We start from the raw sequence: 26,259 nt of genomic DNA on the forward strand, positions 1-26,259 counted from the left end.
GATAGACATCTTACTGTAGGGCTATGTGATTTTGTGTGTGTTTTAAGATACGGTAAAACCAAGTAAGTTTATTTCCACCTTATAAAGAGTTTTTAATCCTGAATACATATTGAATTTTATTAAATGCTTTTTCTGCAACTATCAAAGTGCTAATGGAATCAATTATATTGACAGATTCACTCTTTTATGCAACTTACATTAGATTGGCTGTTATTTTATTTAGGGCTTTTGCATCTGTCTTCATCCAGTTCATGAGAACTCTATTTTTAAAAATGTTTTTATTAGTGCATTGTAGTCATACATAATTATACATGAATGAAATATAATTTACTCCATTCCAGGCCCAAGTACTTCCTTTTTTTCTGCCCTGCTCAGAGAACTTTTTTATACTTTAATTTTTGTGATGTGCTTGGCAGATTTTGGTATAACAGTTACACTAATTTCATGGAACAAGTTACAAAATAGTTTTGTTTTCTGTGCAAGAGCTGTGTAGTGAAATGAACTGTGTGTAAGGTAGTTTACCTTGAGGAAAGGTTTTTAATAACTGATTCTATTTTAAACAATATAGGACTATTTATGATTTTCATATTTTGTCAGTTTTGTTATGTTTTTCAAGTAATTTTCTCATTTCACCTAAATAATCGTTACATTGTATAGTGTTATGATAGCCTCATTATCTTTTAGGGCTTCTCTGGTGTTATTAATTGGGATTTTTTTTTCCTTGATTAGTCTCTGTAACCAGTTTTACTATATTATTCTATAAGGGCCAGCTTTGAGCTTTGTATTTTCTCTGTTGTACATTTATTTTTTTCCTAGTCATTGGTTTCTACTCATGCCCTTGTTATTTTTCTTCTACTTTAAGTTTGACTTGTTTTTTCCTACCTTATTGAGCTGTTTTTTCTACCTTATTGATTTTCTATGAACCAGAATACATTTAATACATGTAAATACTTTGTTATTATAGTAATAGGAAAATGTTAAAATGATCAAAGCCAAGAAATTAACATTTGTGTTCGTCTGAAAACATTAATCAGATTTGTAGAATTGGTCCACTTTTTTTTTTTTTTTTCTAAGATCTAATATCACAATTTGGTGTTAAGTTTTAACTATATTTGTTTATTAGTCTAGTCTGATAATTGGGATATTTTGCCTATTCACATGTTACATACACTTATTTTTAAGTACCATCTTTTCTATTTTTCTTCTTTCTTTTTTGTTATGTTTTAATTATGTTGTCTTTTTCTTTTTAGTGGTTATCCTAGAGATTATAGTGTGCTTAATTGACTTATTTTAACTATTACTAATAATTATTTTTTATGCTAGAACCTTAGAACACTTATTTTCACACTGAGAATATATTTTATTTCATTTATTTTCCATTATTGTTGACATTTCAATCATATATACTTAAGGCCCAAGGCATTGCAGTTATTATTTTATTGGTCAGTTTGGGGGAAGTTCTCAGTTGTTTATCTTTTCAAATAGTGTATCTCTTTTCCTACTGTGACTCCACTTACATATGTTTAATCTCACTGTGTCTTAGGTTCTTTTTTGTATTTTCTTCTTCTGTTTACCCTTCTGAAAGTTTTCTAGTCCTAACTTTTACTGTTAAGGTTACTGTTATTATGTTGTTTCTAATTTCATTGTTTTTTAGTTCTGAAATTTCTGTTTCTTAACTAAATTCTTGGTAAAACTTGCCTGTTTTTTTCCCTCCTAGTCTTCATTCATATGAAGTCTTCATTCATCTGTCTTTTGGCAACCTGGTAGTTATTGACTGAATGCCAATTAGTAGGAAAATTGTAAAGGCTCCCAAAGATATATTTTTTAAGACAGAATTCACCTTTCTTCTCCTAGATGTAGCATGGAAACTGATAACTTTTATTCGGTTAGGAACTGTGAATCAAGACTGATTTAAATTTGTGTGTACAATTGGGTTGGTCCTTCTCATATGGTTTAGCTTCCCAGGCTTTCCTGTTGAGAGATGATGTTCTTAGTTGAGTCCCTTTCTCTGATAAATCCTGAACTTTATCTTCTTTGCAATATTAAGGTTTCTAAAAACTTTCCTATACTTCAGAATAGAAGTCTTCAAGGGTACTTTTCACCGGGAGCTTAGCCTGTCAGGTATCTTGTTTTTATCTCTAGCCCCATAAAGCCAGCAGAATCTTTGCTGATAATTCCCCCCACCAGCAGCGACTCTTTTTTTTTTTTTTATTGTAAACAAATGGGATACATGTTGTTTCTCTGTTTGTACATGGCGCAAAGGCATACCATTTGTGTAATCATAAATTTACATAGAGTAATGTTGTTTGATTCATTCTGTTATTTTTTCCCTTCCCCCCACCCCTCCCACCCCTCTTTACCCTCTATACAGTACTTCCTTCCTCCATACTTGCCCCCCTCCCTAACCCTAACTCTAACCCTAACACTAACCCTTCCCTCCCCGCCATTATGTGTCATCCTCCACTTATTAGCGATATCATTCGTCCTTTGGCTTTTAGAGATTGGCTTATCTCACTTAGCATGATATTCTCCAATTTCATCCATTTGCCTGCAAATGCCATAATTTTATCATTCTTTATGGCTGAGTAATATTCCATTGTATATATATACACCACAGTTTCTTTATCCACTCATCAATTGAAGGGCATCTAGGTTGGTTCCACAGTCTGGCTATTGTGAATTGAGCAGCTATGAACATTGATGTGGCTGTATCTCTGTAGTATGCTGATTTTAAGTCCTTTGGGTATAGGCCAAGGAGTGGGATAGCTGGGTCAAATGGAGGGTCCATTCCGAGTTTTCTAAGGAATCTCCACACTGCTTTCCAGAGTGGCTGCACTAATTTGCAGTCCCACCAGCAATGTATGAGTGTACCTTTCTCCCCACATCCTCGCCAACACCTGTTGTTGCTCGTATTCTTGATAATCGCCATTCTAATTGGGGTGAGATGGAATCTTAGGGTGGTTTTGATTTGCATTTCTCTTATTACTAGAGATGTTGAACATTTTTCCATATGTTTGTTGATTGCTTGTAGATCTTCTTCTGTGAAGTGTCTATTCATTTCCTTAGCCCATTTGTCGACTGGATTATTTGAATTCTTGGAGTAGAGTTTTTTGAGTTCTTTATAGATTCTGGAGATTAGTGCTCTATCTGAAGTATGATTGGCAAAGATATTCTCCCACTCTGTAGGCTCTTTCTTCGCATTGCTGATAGTTTCCTTTGCTGAGAGAAAGCTTTTTAGTTTGAATCTATCCCAGTGGTTGATTCTAGCTTTTATTTCTTGTGCTATGGGAGTCCTGTTAAGGAAGTCTGATCCTAGACCAACAAGGTGAAGATTTGGACCTACTTTTTCTTCTATAATCTGCAGGGTCTCTGGTCTGATTCCGAGGTCCTTAATCCATTTTGAGTTTAGTTTCGTGCATGATGAGAGATATGGGTTTAGTTTCATTCTGTTGCATATGGATTTCCAGTTTTCCCAGCACCATTTGTTGAAGAGGCTATCTTTTCTCCATTGCATATTTTTGGCCCCTTTGTCTAGTATGAGAAAATTGTATTTATTTGGGTTTGTGTCTGTGTCCTCTATTCTGTACCATTGATCTACCTTTCTATTTTGGTACCAATACCATGCCGTTTTTGTTACTATTGCTTTGTAGTAGAGTTGAAGATCTGGTATTGCAATACCCCCTGTTTCACTCTTCCTGCTAAGTATTGCTTTAGCTATTCTTGGTTTCTTATTCTTCCAGATGAATTTCATAATTGCTTGCTCTATTTCTGTAAGGTACGTCATTGAGATTTTAATTGGAATTGCATTGAATTTGTATAGCACTTTAGGTAGTATGGCCATTTTGACAATATTAATTCTGCCTATCCAAGAACATGGAAGATCTTTCCATCTTCTAAGGTGTTCTTTAATTTCTTTCTTTAGTATTCTGTAGTTCTCATTGTAGAGGTCTTTCACCTCTTTTGTGAGATTGATTCCCAAGTATTTTATTTTTTTCAAGGCTATTGTGAATGGGGTAGTTTTCCTAATTTCTCTTTCTGAAGATTCATCACTTATGTATAAAAATGCGTTGGATTTATGGGCATTGATCTTGTAACCTGCTACTTTACTGAATTCACTTATGAGTTCTAAGAGTTTTCTGGTGGACTTTCCAGGTTCCTCTAAATATATAATCATGTCATCAGCGAACAAGGATAGTTTGAGTTCTTCTTTTCCAATTCGTATCCCTTTAATTTCTTTGGTTTGTCTAATTGCTCTGGCCAGAGTCTCAAGAACGATGTTGAATAGAAGTGGTGAAAGAGGGCATCCCTGCCTTGTTCCAGTTTTTAAGGGGAATGCTTTCAGTTTTTCACCATTTAGAATGATATTAGCCATGGGCTTAGCATAAATGGCCTTTACAATGTTAAGGAATGTTCCCACTATCCCTATTTTTTCTAGTGTTTTGAGCATGAAGGGGTGCTGTATTTTATCAAATGCTTTTTCTGCATCTATTGAAATAATCATGTGATTCTTGACTTTAAGTCTATTAATATGGTGAATTACGTTTATTGATTTCCTGATGTTGAACCAACCTTGCATACCTGGGATGAAGTCCACTTGATCATGGTGCACTATCTTTTTAATATGTTTTTGTACGCGATTTGCTAAAATTTTGTTGAGAAGTTTTGCGTCGATGTTCATTAAGGATATTGGTCTGAAATTTTCTTTCCTTGATGAGTCTCTGTCTGGTTTAGGTATCAGTGTGATATTGGCTTCATAGAATGAGTTTGGGAGGGTTCCCTCCTCTTCTATTTTATGGAATACTTTGAGAAGTATTGGAATGAGCTCTTCTTTAAAGGTTTTGTAGAACTCGGCTGAGAACCCATCTGGTCCCGGACTTTTCTTTGTTGGTAGGCTTTTGATGACTTCTTCTATTTCAGTACTTGAAATTGGTCTATTTAAATTGTTTATGTCCTCCTCGTTCAGTTTAGGCAATTCATATGTCTCTAGAAACCTGTTGATGTCTTCAAAATTTTCTATTTTGTTGGAGTATAGATTTTCAAAATAGCTTCTAATTATGTTTTGTATTTCAATCCTGTCTGTTGTGATATTTCCTTGTTCATTCCGAATTTTATTGATTTGGGTTTTCTCTCGTCTTCTCTTTGTTAGTGTGGCTAAAGGTTTATCAATTTTGTTTATTTTTTCGAAGAACCAACTATTTATTTTGTCAATTTTTTGTATTGTTTCTTTTGTTTCAATTTCATTGATTTCAGCTCTGAGTTTAACTATTTCCTGTCTTCTACTACTTTTGGTGCTGGTCTGTTCTTCTTTTTCTAGGGCTTTGAGCTGTAGTGTTAGGTCGTTTATTTGTTGAGTTTTACTTTTATTAAATGCGCTCCATGAAATAAATTTCCCTCTAATTACTGCTTTCATAGTGTCCCAGAGATTTTGATATGATGTTTCTTTGTTCTCATTTACCTCTAAGAATTTTTTAATTTCCTTCCTAATATCTTCTGTTATCCATTCATCATATAATAGCATATTGTTTAATCTCCAGATGTTGGAATAGTTTCTGTGTTTTACTCTTTCATTTATTTCTAACTTCAATCCATTATGATCTGATAGAATACAAGGTAGTGTCTTTATCTTCTTGTATTTGCTAACATTACCTTTGTGGCATAATATATGGTCTATTTTAGAGAAGGATCCATGTGCTGCTGAGAAGAAAGTGTATTCGCTCTTGGTTGGATGGTATATTCTATAAATGTCCGTTAAGTCTAAATTATTGATTGTGTTATTGAGATCTATGGTTTCTTTGTTCAATTTTTGTCTGGAAGATCTGTCGAGTGGTGAGAGAGGCGTGTTAAAATCACCTGGTATTATTGTGTTATGGTCTATTTGGTTTCTGAAATTGAGAAGGATTTGTTTGACATACATGGATGAGCCACTGTTTGGGGCATAGATGTTTATGATTGTTATATCTTGCTGATTTATGCTTCCCTTAAGCAGTATGAAATGACCTTCTTTATCCCTTCTGACTAACTTTGGCTTGAAGTCCACATAATCGGAAATGAGGATGGATACTCCAGCTTTTTTGCTGAGTCCATGCGCATGGTATGTTTTTCCCCATCCTTTCACCTTTAGTCTATGGGTATCTTTTTCTATGAGGTGAGTCTCTTGTAGGCAACATATTGTTGGATCTTTCTTTTTAATCCAATCTGCCAGTCTATGTCTTTTGATTGATGAATTCAGGCCATTAACATTCAGGGTTATTATAGAGATATGATTTGGTTTCCCGGTCATTTGGTTCATTTTTTAAATTTTATTTATTTATTTGTTTGACACAACTTGTTTCCTCCTTTATTTGACAATTCCTTTAGGATAATTCCTCCCTTTGCTGATTTGCTTCTTTGTTTTTCATCTCTTCCTCATGGAATATTTTGCTGAGAATGTTCTGTAATGCTGGCTTTCTTTTTGTAAATTCTTTTAGCTTTTGTTTATCATGGAAGGATTTTATTTCATCGTCAAATTTGAAGGTAAGTTTTGCTGGGTATAAGATTCTTGGTTGGCATCCATTTTCTTTCAGAGCTTGAAAAATGTTGTTCCAGGCCCTTCTAGCTTTTAGGGTCTGGATTGAAAAATCTGCTGATATCCGTATTGGTTTCCCCCTGAATGTAATTTGGTTCTTTTCTCTCACAGCCTTTAAAATTCTGTCTTTATTTTGTATGTTAGGTATTTTCATTATAATGTGCCTTGGTGTGGGTCTGTTGTAATTTTGTGTATTTGGAGTCCTATAAGCCTCTTGAACTTGATTTTCCATTTCATTCTTCAGATTTGGGAAATTTTCTGATATTATTTCATTGAATAAATTGTTCATTCCTTTGGCCTGTTTCTCTAGGCCTTCCTCAATCCCAATAATTCTTAAATTTGGCCTTTTCATGATATCCCCTCGTTCTTGTAGATTCTGTTCATGATTTCTTACCATCTTCTCTGTTTGTTCAACTTTGTTTTCAAGGTTAAATATTTTGTCTTCAATGTCTGAGGTTCTGTCTTCCAGGTGTTCTATCCTATTGGATATGCTTTCTATGGAGTTCTTAATTTGGTTTATTGTTTCCTTCATGTCAAGGATTTCTGTTTGGTTTTTTTTCAATATCTCTAACTCTTTATTGAAATGATCTTTTGCTTCCTGTATTTGCTCTTTTAACTGTCGATTGGTGTGATCATTCAATGCTTGCATTTGCTCTTTCATCTCTTCGTTTGCTTCTCTGATCATTTTAATTATGTACATTCTGAACTCCTTTTCTGTGATTTCTTCTGCCATGCTGTCATTGGGTTTTATTGATGTAACATCTAGATTTGTTTGCAGCATTTTCTTTCCTTGTTTTCTCATATTGTTCAGGTATCAGTGGACCGCTGAGATATTGCAGATTTCCTCTATTGACTTACAATGTCCCTGAAGATTTCTATATATATCCCCCCTTAGACTTCAGTAGGCTGAAGTCTTGGAGGAAGTTGATAATGCGGTGCTCCACAAGGAAGCTGCCTCTCTAGGAGTGGTGGCCTTCAGGTGGGGTATAATCCCTGCTAGTGGGCAGAGGTGCCTCCACTTGTTGACCAATGGTCATCCAAAGGGGACCTAGGCTGCGGGCTGAGGCAAGGCCTGTTTGGGCCTGAGTCTCTAGTTTTACCGTCCTTGTGGGGAAACCTCACCCGGCAGGGAAGACTCACCCGGTGGGGAGGTCTCGCTGGTCAGTACCCTCCTAGAGGTTCCCCTCAATTTACAGCTACCGCCTGGGCTGGGCTGCCTTCCTCTGCAAAGTTCCCAGGGGCCCGGCCCTACCTCCTGGGCCTGGGAGCCTCACCCTTCGCAGATGAATCTCCTTAGGCTGCCCCTCCTCAGAGAATCTGCCCGCAGGCCTGGAACCTTCGCTCCGCCCTAAGCCTGTCTCTGTGCGGCTCTTCCACCCAGAAGCCTCCTAGATCCTGGGACCCTGCTCTGCACCTAATCGCCTGGCTATGCAGCCCCTCCTCTGAGCAGCCACCTGGGGCCCCGTACAATTGCTCTGAGACCCAGAGACCCGCCACACGCCTCTTCCTCCAGACAGCCACCCATTATTCCGGTGCGGTCACTAGGAGTCAAAGAAACTCACTGTGTGCCTCCACCTCCCACCAACCACCCGTAGCCCTGGGCAGTCAATCACTCCGAGTCAAAGTGACCCTCCTCGTTCCTCCTCCTTCTCCAGATAACCCCCCGAGTGTTCAGAAGCGGTCGCTCTGAGTGGCTCTGAATCCACGTGACCCGCAGCACAGGTCCTCTGAGCAACCGCCCGAAGCTCTGGTGTGGCCACTCAAGACCAAGCGACCCACCACGCTTCTCCTCCAGGCAGCCCCCCTGTGTTCAGACGCTGTCACTTTAAGTCCAAACAACTCACCACTCGCCTTCTCCGAGCAGCCGCCTCGAGCGCTAATGCAGTCACTGTGAGTCCAAAGGACCCGCCGCGCTCCTCCTCCTCCTCCTCCTCCTTCTCCTCCGGGCAGGCCCCGGGGTTCAGAAGTGGTCTGAGTCCAGACAGCTCGCCACGCAGCCCCTTCTCTGGCAACCGCCTGTAGCTCTGGTGTAGTCACTCTGAATCCAAGCGGCCGCGCTCCTCTTCCTCCTCCTCGTCCTCAGGGCAGGCCCCGGTGTTCAGAAGCAGTCGTTCTCCAGCAGCGACTCTTGATGTGGGCAAAGCATCAAATCTCACTCTTGTATTATGGTAGAACGAGCAAATGATTTCTTATGGAAAAAACTGTCTGTAGTCTGTTAGCTCGCCTTCAGAGTGTTCCCTCTTGGGAATCTTGGAACCGTTCACTTACCCTAATTGCTTCGGTAGCTCAGGATTCCTTTCTACATACATTTATTTTTATCCAGGTTTTTGTACCTCTCAGCAGAACTTAGTTTTCCTTAGCTACTCTGTCATATTTAGAAGTAGATACTCCATGATAATCTTTAAGTACTTTTTGTATATTTTAATTATTTGTCTTGGTTATTACTACCCTTACTGTCCTGGCCTAAATTATTTATCCTTAGCTGTCACAGTGGAATTTTGTTTACTATGCTTACTCCAGTGCAGTTGTCTGTCATGTTATGATGGGATTCTGTCCAGATAAACCCATTGTAAAAAGTTTGAAAATATTTTAAGTTAAAATGCATTTAATATCTCCTACCTACTGAACCATAGCTTAGCTACTCAGTGTACCGTAGAGTATTGGTTGTTTACTCTCACTGTTGTGTGGCTGACTGGGAGCTGTGGATCACTGCTACTGCATAGCATTATGAAAAATATTTTATCATTAGCCTAGAAAAAGATGAAAATTCAAAATTCGAAGTACAGTTTCTACTGAATGCTTAGCACTTTCACACCTTACGGAAGTTGAAAATTTTAGGTAAGACTCTCTTCAAGTCAGGTACCCTCTATATTCACTTTGTATTCTCTGTGTGTGTGTGTGTGTCTTTGTGTGTCTAATTTCATGTCACCAACCTTTTAAGAATGAGGTACTGTAATAGCTCAGTAGACAAAGGGAAGGTCCAGTCTCTAAGATCACAGAATTCCTGACAAAGCAATAATTCACACTGGTTTCAGTATAAAACTCTTACAATTAAAATTTATCTTGTTTGTAATCATCCTATAAACTTGTTTGCTTCCTGTAGAATCCAGCTCCAGGACTCTCTTGGGGACATTCTTCTTGCTCTGAAAGTGCTTCATTGTCAGTCTGTTTGTCCCTCCTTCATCATATTGAAAGTGTCTTGGTGTGGGTCTGTCTCTACTTCTATATTATGCTTCAGAGTAGGGAATATATTGTATTCATCTTTGTATTTCAGAGTTCATTAAAGTTCAGGTGTATCTTAGCATACGAAAAAATGTTTCAGGTACTCCCCTGCATTAGTTGTTTTTCTGTTCTGTTGCTGTAACTAATGCTAAAACTAATGCTTGAAGATGAAGACATGGTTTTTTTTTGTTTTTGGTTTTTTTGGAAATGGAATTCTATTGTGTTGTCTGTGCTGGTCCCAAAACCCTGGACTCAGTTGATCTTCCTGCTTTAGTTTCTGAAGTAGCTAAGACTATAGGTACACAACTGTCATGCCTGGCTCCTGAGGATATGGGTATTTTATACTGGAAAGAGGTTTATTTAGCTCACTGTTTAGAAGGCTGAAAATTCATGATTAAGTGAATCCATCTGTTCAGCCTTATCTTTGGCTATCTGATTTTGGATCACTTTGCATTTATACTGCTTGGAATTCATTGAATCTCCTAATTGTATGTGTTGTTTTTTTTTTTAAATAAATTTGTAAAATGTATGTTGTTTTTTAATAAATTTGGAGAATTTTCAGGCATTATTTAAATATTTTTTTCTACTTCTTTTTATTTCTTTTTTCTGTTATTCCTATTGGGTATATGTTAATGTACTTAACAGTGTCCTACAGTTCTCTAAGATTGTTGGTTTTTCTTCACGTATCCCACCCCGTGCCCCCAGTATTACAGATTGAACCCATGGGTGCTCTACACTTGAGTTACAACCCCAACTTTTTATTTTTTACTTCAAAACAGGGCCTCGCTAAATTGCCAAGGCTTGCCATTTGAATATGGGATTCTCCTGCCTTCGAATCCCAAGTAACTAGGATTACAGGTATGGGCCACCACCCCTACTTCTTCATACTTTTATGTGTGGAGTATATAATCTCTATTGACATACCTACAGATTCACTAATTCTGCCGTTTCCTGTCTGCTGTTGATCCCTTCTAGTAAGTTTTTTCAGTTTTTATATTTTTATCTCTAGAAAATTTTCATTTTTTTTTTAAATCTCTACCTTTTTAGTGATATTCCCTATTTTTTTGACATTGTCATCATATTCTCCTCTACTCTCCTTTAGTTGTTTAAGCATATTTATAAATGACTACTCTAAAGGCTTTGTCTTAAAAATCCAACTATAGTGGCAACTACAGTTTTTGTAACGCTTTTCCCCTCATACACAGGTCATTCAGTAGTCCTCTCTTATGTGGGATTTTGCCTTCTTTATGCTCCTGGTCAACTGCATACTGAGTATATTGAATGGAAGATTGTATAAATAAATAATTCACATGTTTGAGTAGCATGATGAAATCTTATGCCATCCCGTTTTGTCCTGCCTATGCTGTGAATCATTCCTTTGTCCAGCTTATTCAAGTTGTATATACTACCTGCACATTAAGCTGCTTAGTAGCCATGTCAGTTATCAGATTGACTCTTGTGTTAGCTCACTGCTTATGTTCAGGTAACCCTTACTTTACTTAATAATGGCCTTACTTTACTTAACATTTACTTAATAATGTACAAGCATGGCGATGGTAGTAATTTTGGTATGTCAAAGCCTGAAAGTGCTTCCTTTAAGTGAAAAGGTTAAAGCTCTTGACATAATGAGGAAAACATATCTTATACTGAGGTTGCTAAGATCTATATACTAAGCATGCATCTTGTATCCATGAAACTGTGAAGAAGGAAAAAGAAATGCATGCTGGTTTTGTTATTGCACCTCAAACTGCAAAAGTTGTGACCACAATGGGTAATAAATGCTTATTAGTTAAGATGTAAAATACATTAATAGAGTTTGATATTATTTGCAATTTCAGGCATTCAGTGGATGTCTTAGAATACTTCACCTCAGATAAGGGGTGACTGCTGTACTTTGTGTTTTGTTGTTTTTGTTGTTGTCGTTTGGCGGTACTAGGGATTAAACATGCTAGGCAAGCATTGAACAACATCAGCAGCCCTATTCCTTTTGTTCTTGCTGTTTCCCAGGCTAGCCTTGTACTTGGGATCCTCCTGCTTCAGCGACTGAAGTAGCTTGGATTATAGGTGTGTGCCAACCTGCCTATTTCTTGGTATTTTTTATTTGAAATTGAACATTTTACATAATACATTGTAGAAATTCTTGAAATTCTTGGTTTCTCCTTTTCAGTGCATGTTGCTGTTTCTTGTTTGCTTATTTTTCATGGCTGTTTTAGTGGATTTAATTTTACTCTCCTTCCCCCTGCAGCACCACGCACATAGGCATAGTATTAAACCTTTCATATTTTCCTCATGGAAGCCACCTTAGGTTTTCCCACAATTCCTTGGCATAACACTTGGTTTGGTGAAAATCTCTTTGTCACCCTCTTTGCCTGACAACTGTTAGATGCACTAATCCGTTGCTTTTGCTCTGTTTTCAGCAGTGCACTGGGGCATAAATTGTTCCATTGACTAAATAAATTTGGTTTCCTTGGAAAAGGTAGATTCTTTTGATTTAGGGTCTGAGATTTCTTCTGCCATGTGACACTTCCCACCACAGGGTAAATCTCTAAGGAGTGGGGAACTATCTCCCAGTGATATCTCTGCTTTAGAACCTGAGCACTTTGGTTGATGGGGTTGACTGGAGGTAGTACTCTCAAGTCTCCTTATTTTGGGTCACTTACGTGAAATACACGGTTCACAAGACTTAACAACAGTGATGCTATCCCAGAAGCACTATAGTGGACGTGGAGCCTTTTACCTCACCAATTGTGACTTGATGGAAGAATGGAGCCCTTCACCTTTTGGTGAAACTTACATAATAGCTAGAGGCAAGATGAGAAATATTGACATCCTGCCCTTCCCTGAAAACGCTCTAACTGGGATCTCTTGGAAGAAGGAGCCCATTCTTGGCTGCATCAGTCTGGAATAAAGTCTCTAACTCCTGAGGAGCTAGGAAGAATGGAGCAAATTCTTTTTCTTTCTTTCTTTTTGTTTTCTTTTCTAGCACTGGAGTATGAACACAGGGGCTCTTCACCACTGAGCTACATGCCCAGCCACCCCACCCCACCTTTTTATTGATTTTTTTTTTAAGATATTATGTAAAAGAAAAGCAATAGAACAAATGAAATAAAATAAATTGGGTTTTATTTATTTTGTTTTGTTTTTTTAAAGATCAACAAAACTGACACCTCTAGCTAAACAGGCCAAGAAAAAAAGAGGACACAAATGACTATGTTGCTTGCTAAGTTGCTGAGGGTCTGGCCTTCCACTTGCGATTCTCCTGCCTCAGCTTTCTAAAGAACTGGGATTATACACATGCATCACTTTGCCTGGCGAGCAGGTCCTTTTTCAAATACCACAGGCTCACTCTCTTGCAGTCCTATAGTGGATTTTCTTAAAAAATCTTTTTTTTTTCCATTTACTCTCTTGCTCTCAGGACCATTTCCAGAGACTTTCAATGGTGGTTCTTTTGTAATTTGTGCCAGTTTTTTGGAGGAAAGTGTCCATGGAGCTCCTCAGGCTAGAAGTTCTTTTGACTTGTGATTGTATCTTTACTGTTTATAGGTTTGTTCAGACTTTGTTTCTTCTTGACCCTATTTTAGTAGTTAGTTCATTTCCTCTAGGTTACCTAATTTGTTGTGTTCTTCTATAATACTTTTTATTTCTGAAAGGTCAATAGTAATGTTCCCACTTTCATTTCTGATTTTAGTCTCTTGAATACTCCTTCTTCTTGACTAGTCTAGCTAAAAATGTCAAGATTTGTTGATCTTTTCAAAGAACTGACTTTTGTTTTAGTTCATTTTTTCTATTGCTTTTCTGCCCTCTACTTAATTTCTACCCCCCATCTTTATTTCTGCCCTTATAAAGTCTAGGGTGCAGTTTTTTTGTTGTTCGTTTGTTTTTTCTAATTCTCTTAGCTGTAAAGTTAGCTTTACTGATTTGAGATTGTTCTTTTTAAATGCAGGTGTCCAGAGTTATTGATTTCCTTCTGACTACTGAGTATTTCATTAGTTTTGGTTCGTTGGTTTTTGTTTTTTCTTACATCTCAGAAGTATTTTATATTTTTTCTTTTGATATATTTTTTGCCCATTGGGTTGTTTAAGAATCTACTGTTTAATTTCCATATATTTTGAATTTTCTAATTTTCTTTAGGTTATTAATTTCTAGTTTTATACTGTTGAAATCACAGAAGATAATTTGTATGATTTCAGTCTTTTAAAACTTATTTGAGGCTTATTTTGTGGACTAACATATAGTGTATCCTGGAGAGTTTTCCATATGTCCTTGAAAAGAAAGTACACTCACTGTTGATAGATGAAATATGTTAGGTCTAGTTTTATACTATTGGTAATATCTTCTTTTTCCTTATCAATCTTAGTTTTTCTATTATTGAATGTTAGATATTGATGTTTTCAGCTATTATTGTAGAATTTTAGATTCTTTCTTCATTTCTGTTATATTTTGCTTGATGTAGTTTGGGGATCTAGTTGGTGAATCATGTATTCATAATTGCTATATATTCTTGATGAATTAATGCTCTTATCAATATATGATGCTTTTGGCCCCTTGCAATTTCTGATTTTAAGTGTATTTTGTCCTCAGTGTAGTCACCCAGCTCTTATTAAATAATAAAAATTATTATTTCTTATGAAATATCTTCTTATATCCTTTAACTTTAAACCTGATGTTTATTTCTATAAACACGGAGAGACCCTAAAATACTACTCAGGTCTTTGTAGATTTACTCTTTCTTGGGACATTCCTCTAAATGCTTAGCCAGGCCGTTTTATATTTCTGCCTTAGTCTTTGCATTCTGATGGCTCAGCACCTAATGGTAAGCCAAAATTGAAAGCTTAATCTTATATCTTTTCTAAACATGTGTTTGGACCTGGGCATGTACATGGCTTTCTAGATTTCCCACGGTAATTTTCTTTCTAACTTCTTCCTTTTCAGGCTCTTGTGTCTGGCTGTTGCTTGTGGCAATTCCTGTTTGCTTTAGCAGGCTGTATCTAATGTAGTTAACTCTAAATCCTTTTGATAAATGTCAGATCCCAAGGTCAAGCCTCAGTGGCACAGTGCTTGCTGAGTAAGTACAAGGCTCTGGGTTCAATCCCCAGCACAACAAATATAAAATAAAATAGGTGTCAGAGCCCAGAATGCTGCTGCTACTGTAGAGAAACTCCAAAGCAAGTGAAACAAAAGCAAGCCCTCGACCTAGTCCTTCAGAGAGTTTCCAGACTGTCAAAGCACACAATCACAGTTCTTTTAAAGTAGGATCCATATTCTTCTCTCTGGTATCAGCATCCTCTACCAAAATTGTGGATTGATGGTTTTGTGACTGGCACTGAACTGGAGAGGAGGCCTTAGTAAGCTAGTGTGTTAAAATGCCATAGTTCTTTCTCACTGAAATTCAGTAGCTTCTTTCTTCATTAAGATTCTGTCAGTGGCTGTAAGTTTTTTTTTATTAGATTCCAGAGTTCCAAAAAAGTTGATTCTGACATTTTTTTTGTCAGCTTATTCATTGCTTTTGCAGAAGGATAGTTTTGGAATGTTCTACTACCATCATTTTTTGATCACATCTGCATGCATATTTATTACGTCTCTGTGAACTTCTACTAGAAGGTTAGGGACTCAACCATGTATAAAAAGAATGTGAAGAAATTTATTGATACAATAATCAACAAAATCTTCTGGAAGGGAGAGGAAATTTGATGATGTGTACATGTTTGACATGATTTTTTATGTTTTCCAAATATATGAATTTTTTCTAATTAGGTAATTTGTATGTATATGACATATACTTGCAGAACATTAATTCTGGCATATAAAATAGGAAATCTTTTATGTGTTTATCCTAATAAAAAGATTTGTTTTCCTTTAATAAATAAAACTAGGCAATATCACACTTGGAATTCCTAAAACAGGTATAGGTAGTCCCTGACTAAGGATGCTGTAACTTATTATTTTTCAACTTTACAATGTTGTGAAAGTGATAATACATTCAGTAGTAATCATGCTGTATGCCAAATACATGTAGTAGTAACCATTTTGAATTTTGGTCTTTTCTGGGCTGGCGATACACAATAAGATACCCTATTATGATGTTGAGATGTGGCAGCAAGCCACTGTTTCCATTCAGCCGTGCAGGTAAATAACTGTTACTCTACAGTGTATTGTGTATTTAAGCTATGTTGTTCAGTACCTTAGATATTGTTTACAATAGTATTACATGCATTTTCAAAAAGTTTATGTTGTTTTCAATATTTGATGGATTTATCAGGATGTAACCCCATATAAGAGCATCTATATATACAATAGGTACAATAGAATATGAAAGAAACCTTTTTTATTGTTGATGTACAGATTGATTGTGTCACATTATTTTCTAGATCTTATTTTAATTTTGTTCTCTCTTACTGCAAGTTTTTTCTGTAAGAACAAGGATAAGAATGCCTGATGGCATTAGGTACATAGGTCTATTATTCTCCCCCACCCCCCGCCTTATTTTTGAATAGGGGAAAAAGAATACTGGAAATGATCACTGAAGTGGACATTGAGAGATCATGTCTTTATTCCTTGTACCATTATTTACCTAAAATGTTCAGTTTCTATTATTCCATTTCTCTTATCTTGGTCCTCATCTATAACATGAATATTTGGACAGATAAGACCTGTTTAAGTTCTGTTATAGCTGAAGAGCAGCATGATTCTGTGGAAAAAGCTTTGCCAGAAAAATTTGTGTTCAACCACCTTTTAGTTATTTTACAGTCTAAAATAAGCTTTTGGGACTGTCTAAATGTATTTCCTCATGGTTAAGATGAGATTATCACCAACCATCTCACAGAGTTACCAAAGAATAGACAAAGTTCCTAAATACCTTATAATATAGGGGCCAAAACCATTCTCCATACCCCATCTTTGCAACCTTTTATTCAGTTTGCTTTTTGTAGTTGATTCTGTCTTGCCTCTTGTGAATAGTGCTGCAGTAAACATGTGAGTTCTTCTAAGAATATCCCCAATGTCATCAGCCAGATTTTTTTTTTTTTTTTTTTTTTGCCTGTCTGCTTGCTGATTCCCCTATTCATTATCTTGGCTGCAAGCAGATCACATGATAGGAACTCTTTTGTATTTGAGTTGTAAATACATTTGAGTGTGTGCATTAGTGCATTATTTAAAAAATGGAAGTGACATTAACAATCTAATTATAAAGAATTTAAAAATTGTTCCATTTGAGTTTTCTTGGATATTGTACCTGTCACTCAGTGGAAACCAATCCCCTAGTCCCTAGTATTCTCATACTTAACATTCTCCATTTTAGTATATGGCATTGTCATCCTCCCAGTTCCTTAGGTCTCAAACTAGGATCTAGCTTTGATTTCCCCTTCCTTTAATTTTATCCATTAAAAATTCTGTTAATTCTAAAGTATTTTCTTCAGTTGAGGGGAACCTTTCCTCATCTTTTCTGGCATACCATTCAATTCCATTCATTATCTCCTCAGACTACTACTCTTAACTTCCTAATTTATTTTCCTGCTTTTATTTCTCCCTACATTTTCATGAAGCTGTTGTTCTGAATTAATTACTATCTAAATTACAGGGTTGGTTTGTTTGTTTTTGTTTTGATACTGGGAATTGAACTGAAGGGTGCTTAACCATTGAGCTACATCCCTAGCCTTTTAAATTTTATATTGTAAGTGATGATCTCACTGAGTTACTTAGGACCTTGTTAAGAGGCTGAGACTGGCCATGAACTTATGATCCTTCTGCCTCAGCCTCCTGAGTCATGGTGATGACAGGTGTGTATGCCATGCCTGGCTAAATTGCACTGTTTTTCCCCTGAATGAAATCTTTCTGTGATATCAACCACATTGAATTCCTCTTTCTTCTTGAAGTATTCTCAAATCCTTTCGTGTCCAGGGCTTTTGTACTTGCTATTCTTTTTTCTCAGTTACAGACATCTCTTGGCATTTCTCCCTATTATTTTTAGTTCTTGAGAGAAACCTTGTTACCCTATCTAAAGTAGCCTCTGTGCTATTCAATGAAGAATCTTAGGCTATTTCATAGAAACGGTACCATCTTCTCTTTTATTTACTTTTAATTTACTAGTTTCTTACCCAGCTTAATATTTTAGTTGTTAATTTTTTTTCACTAAAATGTTTCCTGAACTTGAAGAATGTATCATAAAAACTACTTTGAAAAATACGTATAGATGAATGCATTATAATGAATTCAGCAATTGTTTTTTCTTTGAACAAATTTTTAAATCAGGCTTTGAATCAGCTCAATTCATGTTTATAATAATCAGATGAATGTTTTCCCTCACTGTGTATTTCAAAACTTAAGACCTGGACCCACTGATTTTGTGCTTTATTTCATACTCTTACTTAATATTTTATCCTGTGGCTTATTTTGTCACAGTCTTTTAAGAGTTGTTTTGACCTGCCAATTTAATTTTAAGACATAAATTTTTTCTATATGCTCAAGTGCTATAAAAGTCAGAACCATTATATGGAGGTTTTTGTTTTTCCTCTTGCTTCATTTGTCTTTGGCTAAAAAGTAATGTAAGTGACTTTATCCCCTCCACCAACAGTTATGAGGGAAGCATACATATTTTACACATCTGGAAAATAATTTTTACCTTTAAAAACATGAGCAGAAACATGATTTATTGTAAAACTCTTGTGCTATATAGCCCTTTCCCCATTTAGAATTCTATAGTGATTATTCTATATTCCTTATGGCTTTTAGCAGTGAGTAGAAATATGAAGCCATCTTGATTTTTATTCTTTTTAAAGAATATACATATTTGTAATTTTTTCATTTTGAATTTCATAAGAATATATTTCAGTGGTGGTATCTTTTTTCATTTGGTTATTAAAGAGTTCAGTCATACGGTCCAAGTTCTTTATACAGCTTGAGAGTGTGCTTCTTTAATATTTGTTTTATTACTGCTTTTCCATTTGTTTTTGTTCCTTTTCGAATAGTTATTTGTTAAGTAATTCTAGATTTGTTCTAGCTTCGATATTTGTTACTTTCTTTTGTTTTTATAATTTTTCTCTGACTCTTGAGAGTTTTGTATTGATGTGATGTTTTCCCCCAGTGTTGACTTTCTTATTTCTCATGCAGATTTTTAATGTGCTTCTTCTTTCATAGTTTTATATGCTTTTATATCTTCTTTAGCTCTTTATTTACGAGTGTCTTTCAGACAGCTTTTTTTAGTCTTGGTTTTTCATCTCCTATTGTTCTATGGAATAGAGAGAAAGCAAGAATTTTCTCTACATTTTGGTTGAGGTCCTTCTCTTCTTTTCCCTAGTATTTTTCCCCTCATAGGACTCATGTGATTTTCTTCACTTGCCCATTATTCTTAAATCAAAAGCAGATTCTTCAGTCTTAAATCACTTTGTAGGAATGTAATCTTGAAACACTATTGCCTGTATAAAGTATGGTATTTTTATAACTCTTCAGTAGACTTTTCAAGTTGCAAAACATCATCTTTTTAGCAATATTTTGACCAGGTTATGAGATATTAATTATACCTCACATGGAAATGGCTAACTGGAAGAAAACTTCATGATGTAGTACATCTCAGTGAGAAACACTGTGATAGAGACAAAGTCTTATCAGTGAGTCTCTTTGTCAGAGATAAATGTAGACCTTTGTGGAAATTGCATTTTACTTGGTGAAAACTTCTGGAATCTGACAGATAAGTAACTTGTATTTAGTGATAACTTTGTAACCCCTTTAGTTTTCATGACTAGTTCAAAGAAAAGGCGAATCAGATATTGATATCATTAAGGTTTCATGATGTGATCCTTCCTAACTATTAAGTTATATGGGCCTCTTGTATTTTTTAATTTATATATATAGTGGAAGATGTCTCTTAAAAATAATGTCTTAAATGTAGGTTTGTCTAGATTTCAGGTGTCATATGTTATAAGGACTTACAATTTCAGTTCTTAAAAATTATTGAAATTATTTGATATCCTCAGTCCTTCAAATCTAGTTGCGAGTCGTTACTCTTGTGTCTTCCTTCTTGATCCTATCAAACTTTTATTTTCTTTGTAGGTAAAGTACTCAGCTGTGTGGGTTACTGCATAAATCCTAAAAGACTGCAATAAGGTGGCAATGTCTCGGGAACCCAGCCCACCTCTGCCTGGAGATATGTCTACTGGTCCTATAGCAGAAAGCTGGTGTTACACACAGGTACATACTATTAAAAACACCATACTTTATGTCTCTTATAAACATTATACTATCTTAAGAACATTATCATGAAACACGTTGGCATAGTTATTAGAGGGATAGAAGAGTGAATCATACTGTATTTAACATGCGACAAGTTAAAAGCATAAGTCATTATAAAAAGTGATTTTCTGAATCTCTTAGGTTAAAGTAGTAAAGTTTTCCTACATGTGGACCATTAATAACTTCAGTTTTTGTCGAGAGGAGATGGGTGAAGTGTTAAAAAGTTCAACATTTTCATCTGGCCCAAGTGACAAAATGAAATGGTAAGATTTTTGTTTGGTTTGGATTGTTTTTGTTTTTGATGTGATCTTCAGCTCCTTATGGTTTGTTGTTATTGTTGCTCTTAAGTGGGTGGCTGTTAATATGATGTTATATTAAAGGGGTAACAAGTTCCTAATGGTATGGAGAAATGTAATTAACTGTTAATATTTACAGGAGTGTTGTTTGTAATATTAACAGATGATTTCAGTATTCTTTGCATGTTTCAAGTATAATATTCCTCCAAGTGAGCCTATTGTTTTATTTTAGGTGCCTGAGGGTAAACCCAAAGGGATTAGATGATGAAAGTAAAGACTACTTGTCCTTATATTTGCTTTTAGTCAGCTGCCCCAAAAGTGAAGTTCGAGCAAAATTCAAATTTTCCCTTCTGAACGCTAAAAGGGAAGAAACAAAAGCAATGGGTAAGTGATTTGCAAACCGAGTGAAGAAGTCTCTGTGTAATTACATACTGTGACTTCTGCACCTTTACCTAGAAAAGGTCGGGTTCCTCCCCCCACTAAAATCTACTTAACCCAACACAAAAGCATGTAATTTGACCATTATTCAATTTTAAATTTTAGCATAAAGCTATAGCTGTTTTGCTAAGTCTTAGACTTCATAAGCCCTAAAAAAATAGTTAATATTTTAACTTCTTCATGTCTTAAAATTACATTAACTTGTCATTTGAAAATATAGTTGCTGTTAGGAAAAAGTGCCTTGTTTAGTACCTGGCAGATATAATAAAGTGTTCAAGAAATACTTCTCTCATTCCTTTTTTGCCAGGTTAGAGAATCTGGAGAACAATGCAGAACAGATGGAATGCCCCAGTATTTTGTCACTAGAAATTTTGAGCAGTGAACTCAATACTGACCAAATGAAAATTCAGTTTTTCTTAGAATCAGCGGCTATTAAATTCAGCCCAGGATTCAGATACATAGTCCCAGCTGAACTGCTGTCATCTGGAGCTTCATAACAGAAAGAATATTATAAAAAATGTAGTATGCATAATAGGAAAATATCTCATGAATTGCCACACTAAATTTTAAATATTTTCTGAAGTGAATGATAGAATCAAGTAACTCATACACAAAAAAACTATACACCCTTCTAAATAGTATCTTTTATTGTTGAAGCAACTTATATTTTCACATTGTCTGATATTTAAGATAGTGGAGTATTTTGGTCATTAGATCACTGGTTTCCTGCCTTGATATTTTTCCTCATATAAGATGATGAATACTTTCTATAAAGGATCTTTTTTATTTCACACTATATACTTGTACTATAGGCACTTGAAACATTTATTTTGGATGTTTATTCTTTTACAAAAAGATACTAAAAGCATCTTTTTGAACTTTGATAGAAGTTTTTTTAAGGGATGAGATGATTCTGTCTAAAGACTTTGTAATGATAAGACTTTATCTTTTTTTCACCAGTTTATGGATTTTTTCTGTAGTTTAGTAAAGCTTAAATCAGTGGGATGGATGTGCCAGGAAAGCTTAAAAGATTTTCAGTGATTTAGAGTATCCCATTTTTAAAGGGAGAAGCAGGAATGAGAAATATGTTTCTAATCAAGTTCTGATACTAGATAATGAATAGTATGGCTATACCCAATATTTTGATTCTATTTTATTGTAAGGTCAAGATTATTAAAAAGATCTCCATGAGATTTTATTTGCTTTTCTTCTTAAGAGATCCAGAGTCTGAAATTGAGCTCACTGATCATGGCCAAAATTTGAGTAGCAATGTAGAGTGATCTGATTTTCTCAGACTCAGTTCTTAAATACAATTCTTTATATATGAACACATATCTAGAATTTTTATGATGTATGTATTAGGCAAGTCCTACTTTTGTAAATTTCATTCACCTGTGCTATTATTAAAAAAAAATGTGTCTTGGATACTTGTTTTATTTAAATTTCTGTTTTTCACCAGAAAGCCAAAGAGCATATCGATTTGTGCAAGGAAAGGACTGGGGATTTAAAAAATTCATTAGAAGGGATTTTTTGCTTGATGAAGCTAATGGTCTTTTACCAGATGACAAGCTAACATTATTTTGTGAGGTGGGTATATTTTGTATTACAAAAAACTCCATGGTTATATCTGGTGATGTAGTAAATGTGTAAACTGGATTTATATTGCATATACTTAAAAATTAAGTAATTGATACAAGGTTTCATTTGTAAATACTCGCTCAGAAAAAGGGGACTAAATTATCTTACAGATCACTTTAGTACCCCAGTCTGAAAAAATTCTTTCATATTGCTAGCTGTGAATTACATGTGTAGTTATACTACCATATATTAAATTATTCTTCCTGTTGAAAAGACCAGATATGCATACATTTGTTATGAACATTTCTATCATTTGTATTCTGAGTAACTGTGGCATAGACAACCAGTTTTTTTAGTTTAATCTTATTAAATATTATTACTCAAAGTTTTTCGGTTTAGATGCAAATATACCTGAAAAAGATTGAGAAATCTTTCTAATTATTCAAGCAATTTGCTTAATCAAATAGGTGTTAGCATTTTTGAGGAATAGATCTCAGAATTTAAAGGTATGCACTTGTATTTTGACATATAAATTATATGCATAAAATATCATATTTTGAAGGTTGCCAGTATCTTGCTGCCAGTAATTTACACATATGATTTGTCTTAATTTGAGGTTTGAATTTGTTTCTGTCATTATTAAGTAGTTTTATCTATATGAATTTCTGAGGTTCATTTTTGTAGTGAATTCAAAGATAATATTGTTACTAATACAGTTTTATTAAAATATTTAAGGCAATTGATAATTTGTATGAGAAAGCCAGTTGAAAATTATGTGATTAAGATAATGGACATAAAATTTATATATGTAAAATACATATATATGTAAAGTAAGGATTAAATTCAGGAGTACTCTAACCCTGAGCTACATTCCCAGCTCTTTTTATTTTGTATTTTGAGACAGGGTCTCATTAAGTTGCAAAGACTTGAACTTGTGATCCTCTTGACTCCCTTCCCCACATTGCTGGGATTATCATTAAATATGTTAATAAGTTAATGTGGACGGATGAGTGTCTTAGAATGATAATAACTTCCTTAACTGATATATTAGCTTTTATCTCTTTTTAATAAATGAGTACAATTTCTTGGTAAGATTACAATTAAGTGTGTGTCATGTTGTACCATAATGAAATATGTGTCACAGTTGAAATTTGGCTCCAGACACTACATAGTCAGACTTATTTTCACCTGGATAAGGTAAATGGACTATATGATTAATTTGTTATAAGTAAATCATTTAGTTGATGTAGCACATACCACAAGTCTCTTGAGCAGGGCTCATCATTAAATAATTTGAAGGGGAAAAATAAACTAAAACGGTTGCTACCAGTAGGCAGGTATTCTAAATAGTATTCTAAATAAATATGTATTATAGAGTTTAAAAATTTTAGCATCCTTAATGTAGAACCTTCCAGAATTTAATAGTTTTCTTAAATTTGAATGTTAATTTTTTTAAATGTCATCTTAAAATTTAAGCATCCTTAAAGGTTATTTAATCCAATTTAAACTAAAATTAAAGTCTTTTGTGAATGACTCTTTTCAGAAAATAATCCTTTTTTGAGAATTGAAATACTGCTTGCAGATATTTTCCTAACTGTATTATACTGGAACCTAGACAACCAAGAAATTCAAAATTAAGGCTGAATTAAGTTTATGACTTTTTGATATGTCTTTTTAAAATATGCTTGTTATCCATATTTTTGATAATACATGCTAGTAACCCCCTAAAAATAGAACCCACCAGTACAAACCTTTTTAAGTTGGCATTGATCTGATCCAATTTTAAATCCTGAAATATGCATTTTTAAATTAATTTAGACATTACACCCTGGGCATCATAATTGCATAGGTGGGCAAAAAGTGCTTTTAAACAACATTCTTCATGCCCTTTATCATTTCTTCTACCCCTCTCATGGATGCCCTTCCTTCTACAGCATCTCCAGCACTGCTTGCAGAAGAGGAGGAAGCTTTGCACTGCCCCACCTAAAGAACTGCCTCCTCCCCCTCCCCTGCAAGTGGTGCTGTAGACAGGTAAGGCAGGTGGGGCTAACCTGTATGTGCAAGACATAGCTTAATCTTGCAAGGCTCACATAGTAACTCTAGTGACCAGAGGTAGGTGGATGTTTCTAGCAGTGTGAAGAGATCTGTATCCTCTCTCCAGAAGTGATATAGAAAGCAGGAATTGATGAATAAAAAGGGAAAATAGAAAACTGGTTGGATTAATCTTTTGAAACCTAAACAATTTTAACCACTCTAATAGTCTACAGACCCATGCCATTCCATGATATACAGGAAAATATATGTATATAGATAAAATAGGTATGTAAGGAGAACTTTCCATAAAGTTAAACTAATTTTTTGTTTGTTTGTTTTGGTTGATTGACTAACTTTACATTTGTGGTACTGGGGATCAAACCGAGGGTCTTGCATGTGCTGGGCAAACACTCTACCACTGAGCCACATCGCTAACTCAAAGTAATTTATTTTTAAGAACACATCAGGTGTTTGTTTGTTTGTTTTTATCCTATTTTTCCTCCTAGGATATAAGGTAGCTTTTCTATTTAAAAATACTTGTGATAGTGGGTGAGAGTTGGGTATTTATTTTTAAAATTAAAAGTTGACTACACTGTTTCTGTCACCTGATTTTTTTTTAAAAAAATGACTCCTATCTTTGAAGGTCAAAAATTCAAAGACCCAGTGTTCTGGAAGACAATATGAAGTTGGACTGTTCAAGGTTCCCTACTTTGGAGCCAGTGTCCAGTGGGCTATAGTAGAGTGCAACATTGTAGTATTGTGTAGCTTTGGAAAATCCTATATTAGGCTTAGTTTAAAGAAATCAGATTTTCAAAAACTGGTATTGGTATTCACTTTACATGCTGGAGAACAACCAGAGTTTCAGGATAGTCACAGAAGAGATTAGGCACCTCAGCTGTCCACCCTCAGTCTAAATTACATTTCAGGAGTGAGCCAAAAGCATGTTTGAAAAAAGACTATCAAATGGATTAAATCAGAAAAGCGTCTCAGCCTTCTTCCTGAATTTTTCATCTAGGTTCCATTACAAAGAGTGTTCATAACCCGTTTTGAATCTGTAACAGACAAAACTAAATTTTTATCATTTTCTCAATTATAGGTATCAGGAAAACAATCATCAGAAATCTGTGCATATCAATTTTTAATTAAGTCATTAATTTGTGCTCTATAAATAGTCTCATGAATACTCTTAGGAGTATGAAATGTTAATTATGTATCTTAATTCAAGTATGTGATTACTGTTATAGTAGTAAGTAGATAGGTATGTCAGTAATACAAATCTGTGAAATAGGCTGTTATATACACAATACAAATCTAATATTAATACTTATGCCTTATAATTATGTCCTTTTTTTTCATCCTTTTTTTCTGCCACCTGGTTTTTGCCAAATTTTTGCACTATGTTATTTTGAATTAAGAGGTAATAAATATCATTTAATAAACTTGCCTAAATTTAAATGTATCATCACATTTTTATGATGCTACTGCATACTTTTTACAAGTAATTGAAAAGATCCAGTTCCTTCTGCCTAGAAATTGCAAGAACAATGCTTGATAAGAACAAATAAATACTGTCTGTGTACTAAAACAGTGACCACTAAGCCCTGAATAGTGACACCAACATTTCTGGTTTGTATATCATTAGCTTAAAATATGTAGTGGAACAGGGCAGTCATGTAAGGATTAGTAAAGTACTTTTTTCTTTTTCTTTTTTTTTTTTTTTTTTGTGGTGCTGGGGATCGAACCCAGGGCCTTGTGCATGCAAGGCAAGCACTCTACCGACTGAGCTATCTCCCCAGCCCAAGTAAAGTACTTTTTTCCTGTATTATAGTTTATTAAAATTGTAGAGAATTTTAAGGATTAAAAGCTATGAGATAGAGAACTTCTGTTGGTTAATTTATTTAT

The 26,259-nt window shown here is 35.0% G+C and overlaps 1 protein-coding gene across 3 annotated transcripts in view; it reads left to right on the forward strand.

Moving 5' to 3' along the window:
* SPOPL (speckle type BTB/POZ protein like) overlaps positions 1–26,259 on the forward strand; it is a 66,230-nt gene that overhangs the window by 29,669 nt on the left and 10,302 nt on the right. For all 3 annotated transcript variants that reach the window (XM_079133965.1, XM_079133966.1, XM_079133967.1), the window contains exons 2-5: positions 19,832–19,969; positions 20,153–20,274; positions 20,540–20,691; positions 22,205–22,332. In XM_079133965.1, the coding sequence (XP_078990091.1) occupies positions 19,892–19,969; positions 20,153–20,274; positions 20,540–20,691; positions 22,205–22,332 (480 nt within the window). In that variant the 5' untranslated portion in view covers positions 19,832–19,891. The remainder of the gene's footprint in view (positions 1–19,831; positions 19,970–20,152; positions 20,275–20,539; positions 20,692–22,204; positions 22,333–26,259) is intronic.

The sequence above is a fragment of the Sciurus vulgaris genome, assembly GCF_902686455.1.
Source record: "Sciurus vulgaris genome assembly, chromosome: 3".
NCBI lineage: Eukaryota > Metazoa > Chordata > Mammalia > Rodentia > Sciuridae > Sciurus > Sciurus vulgaris.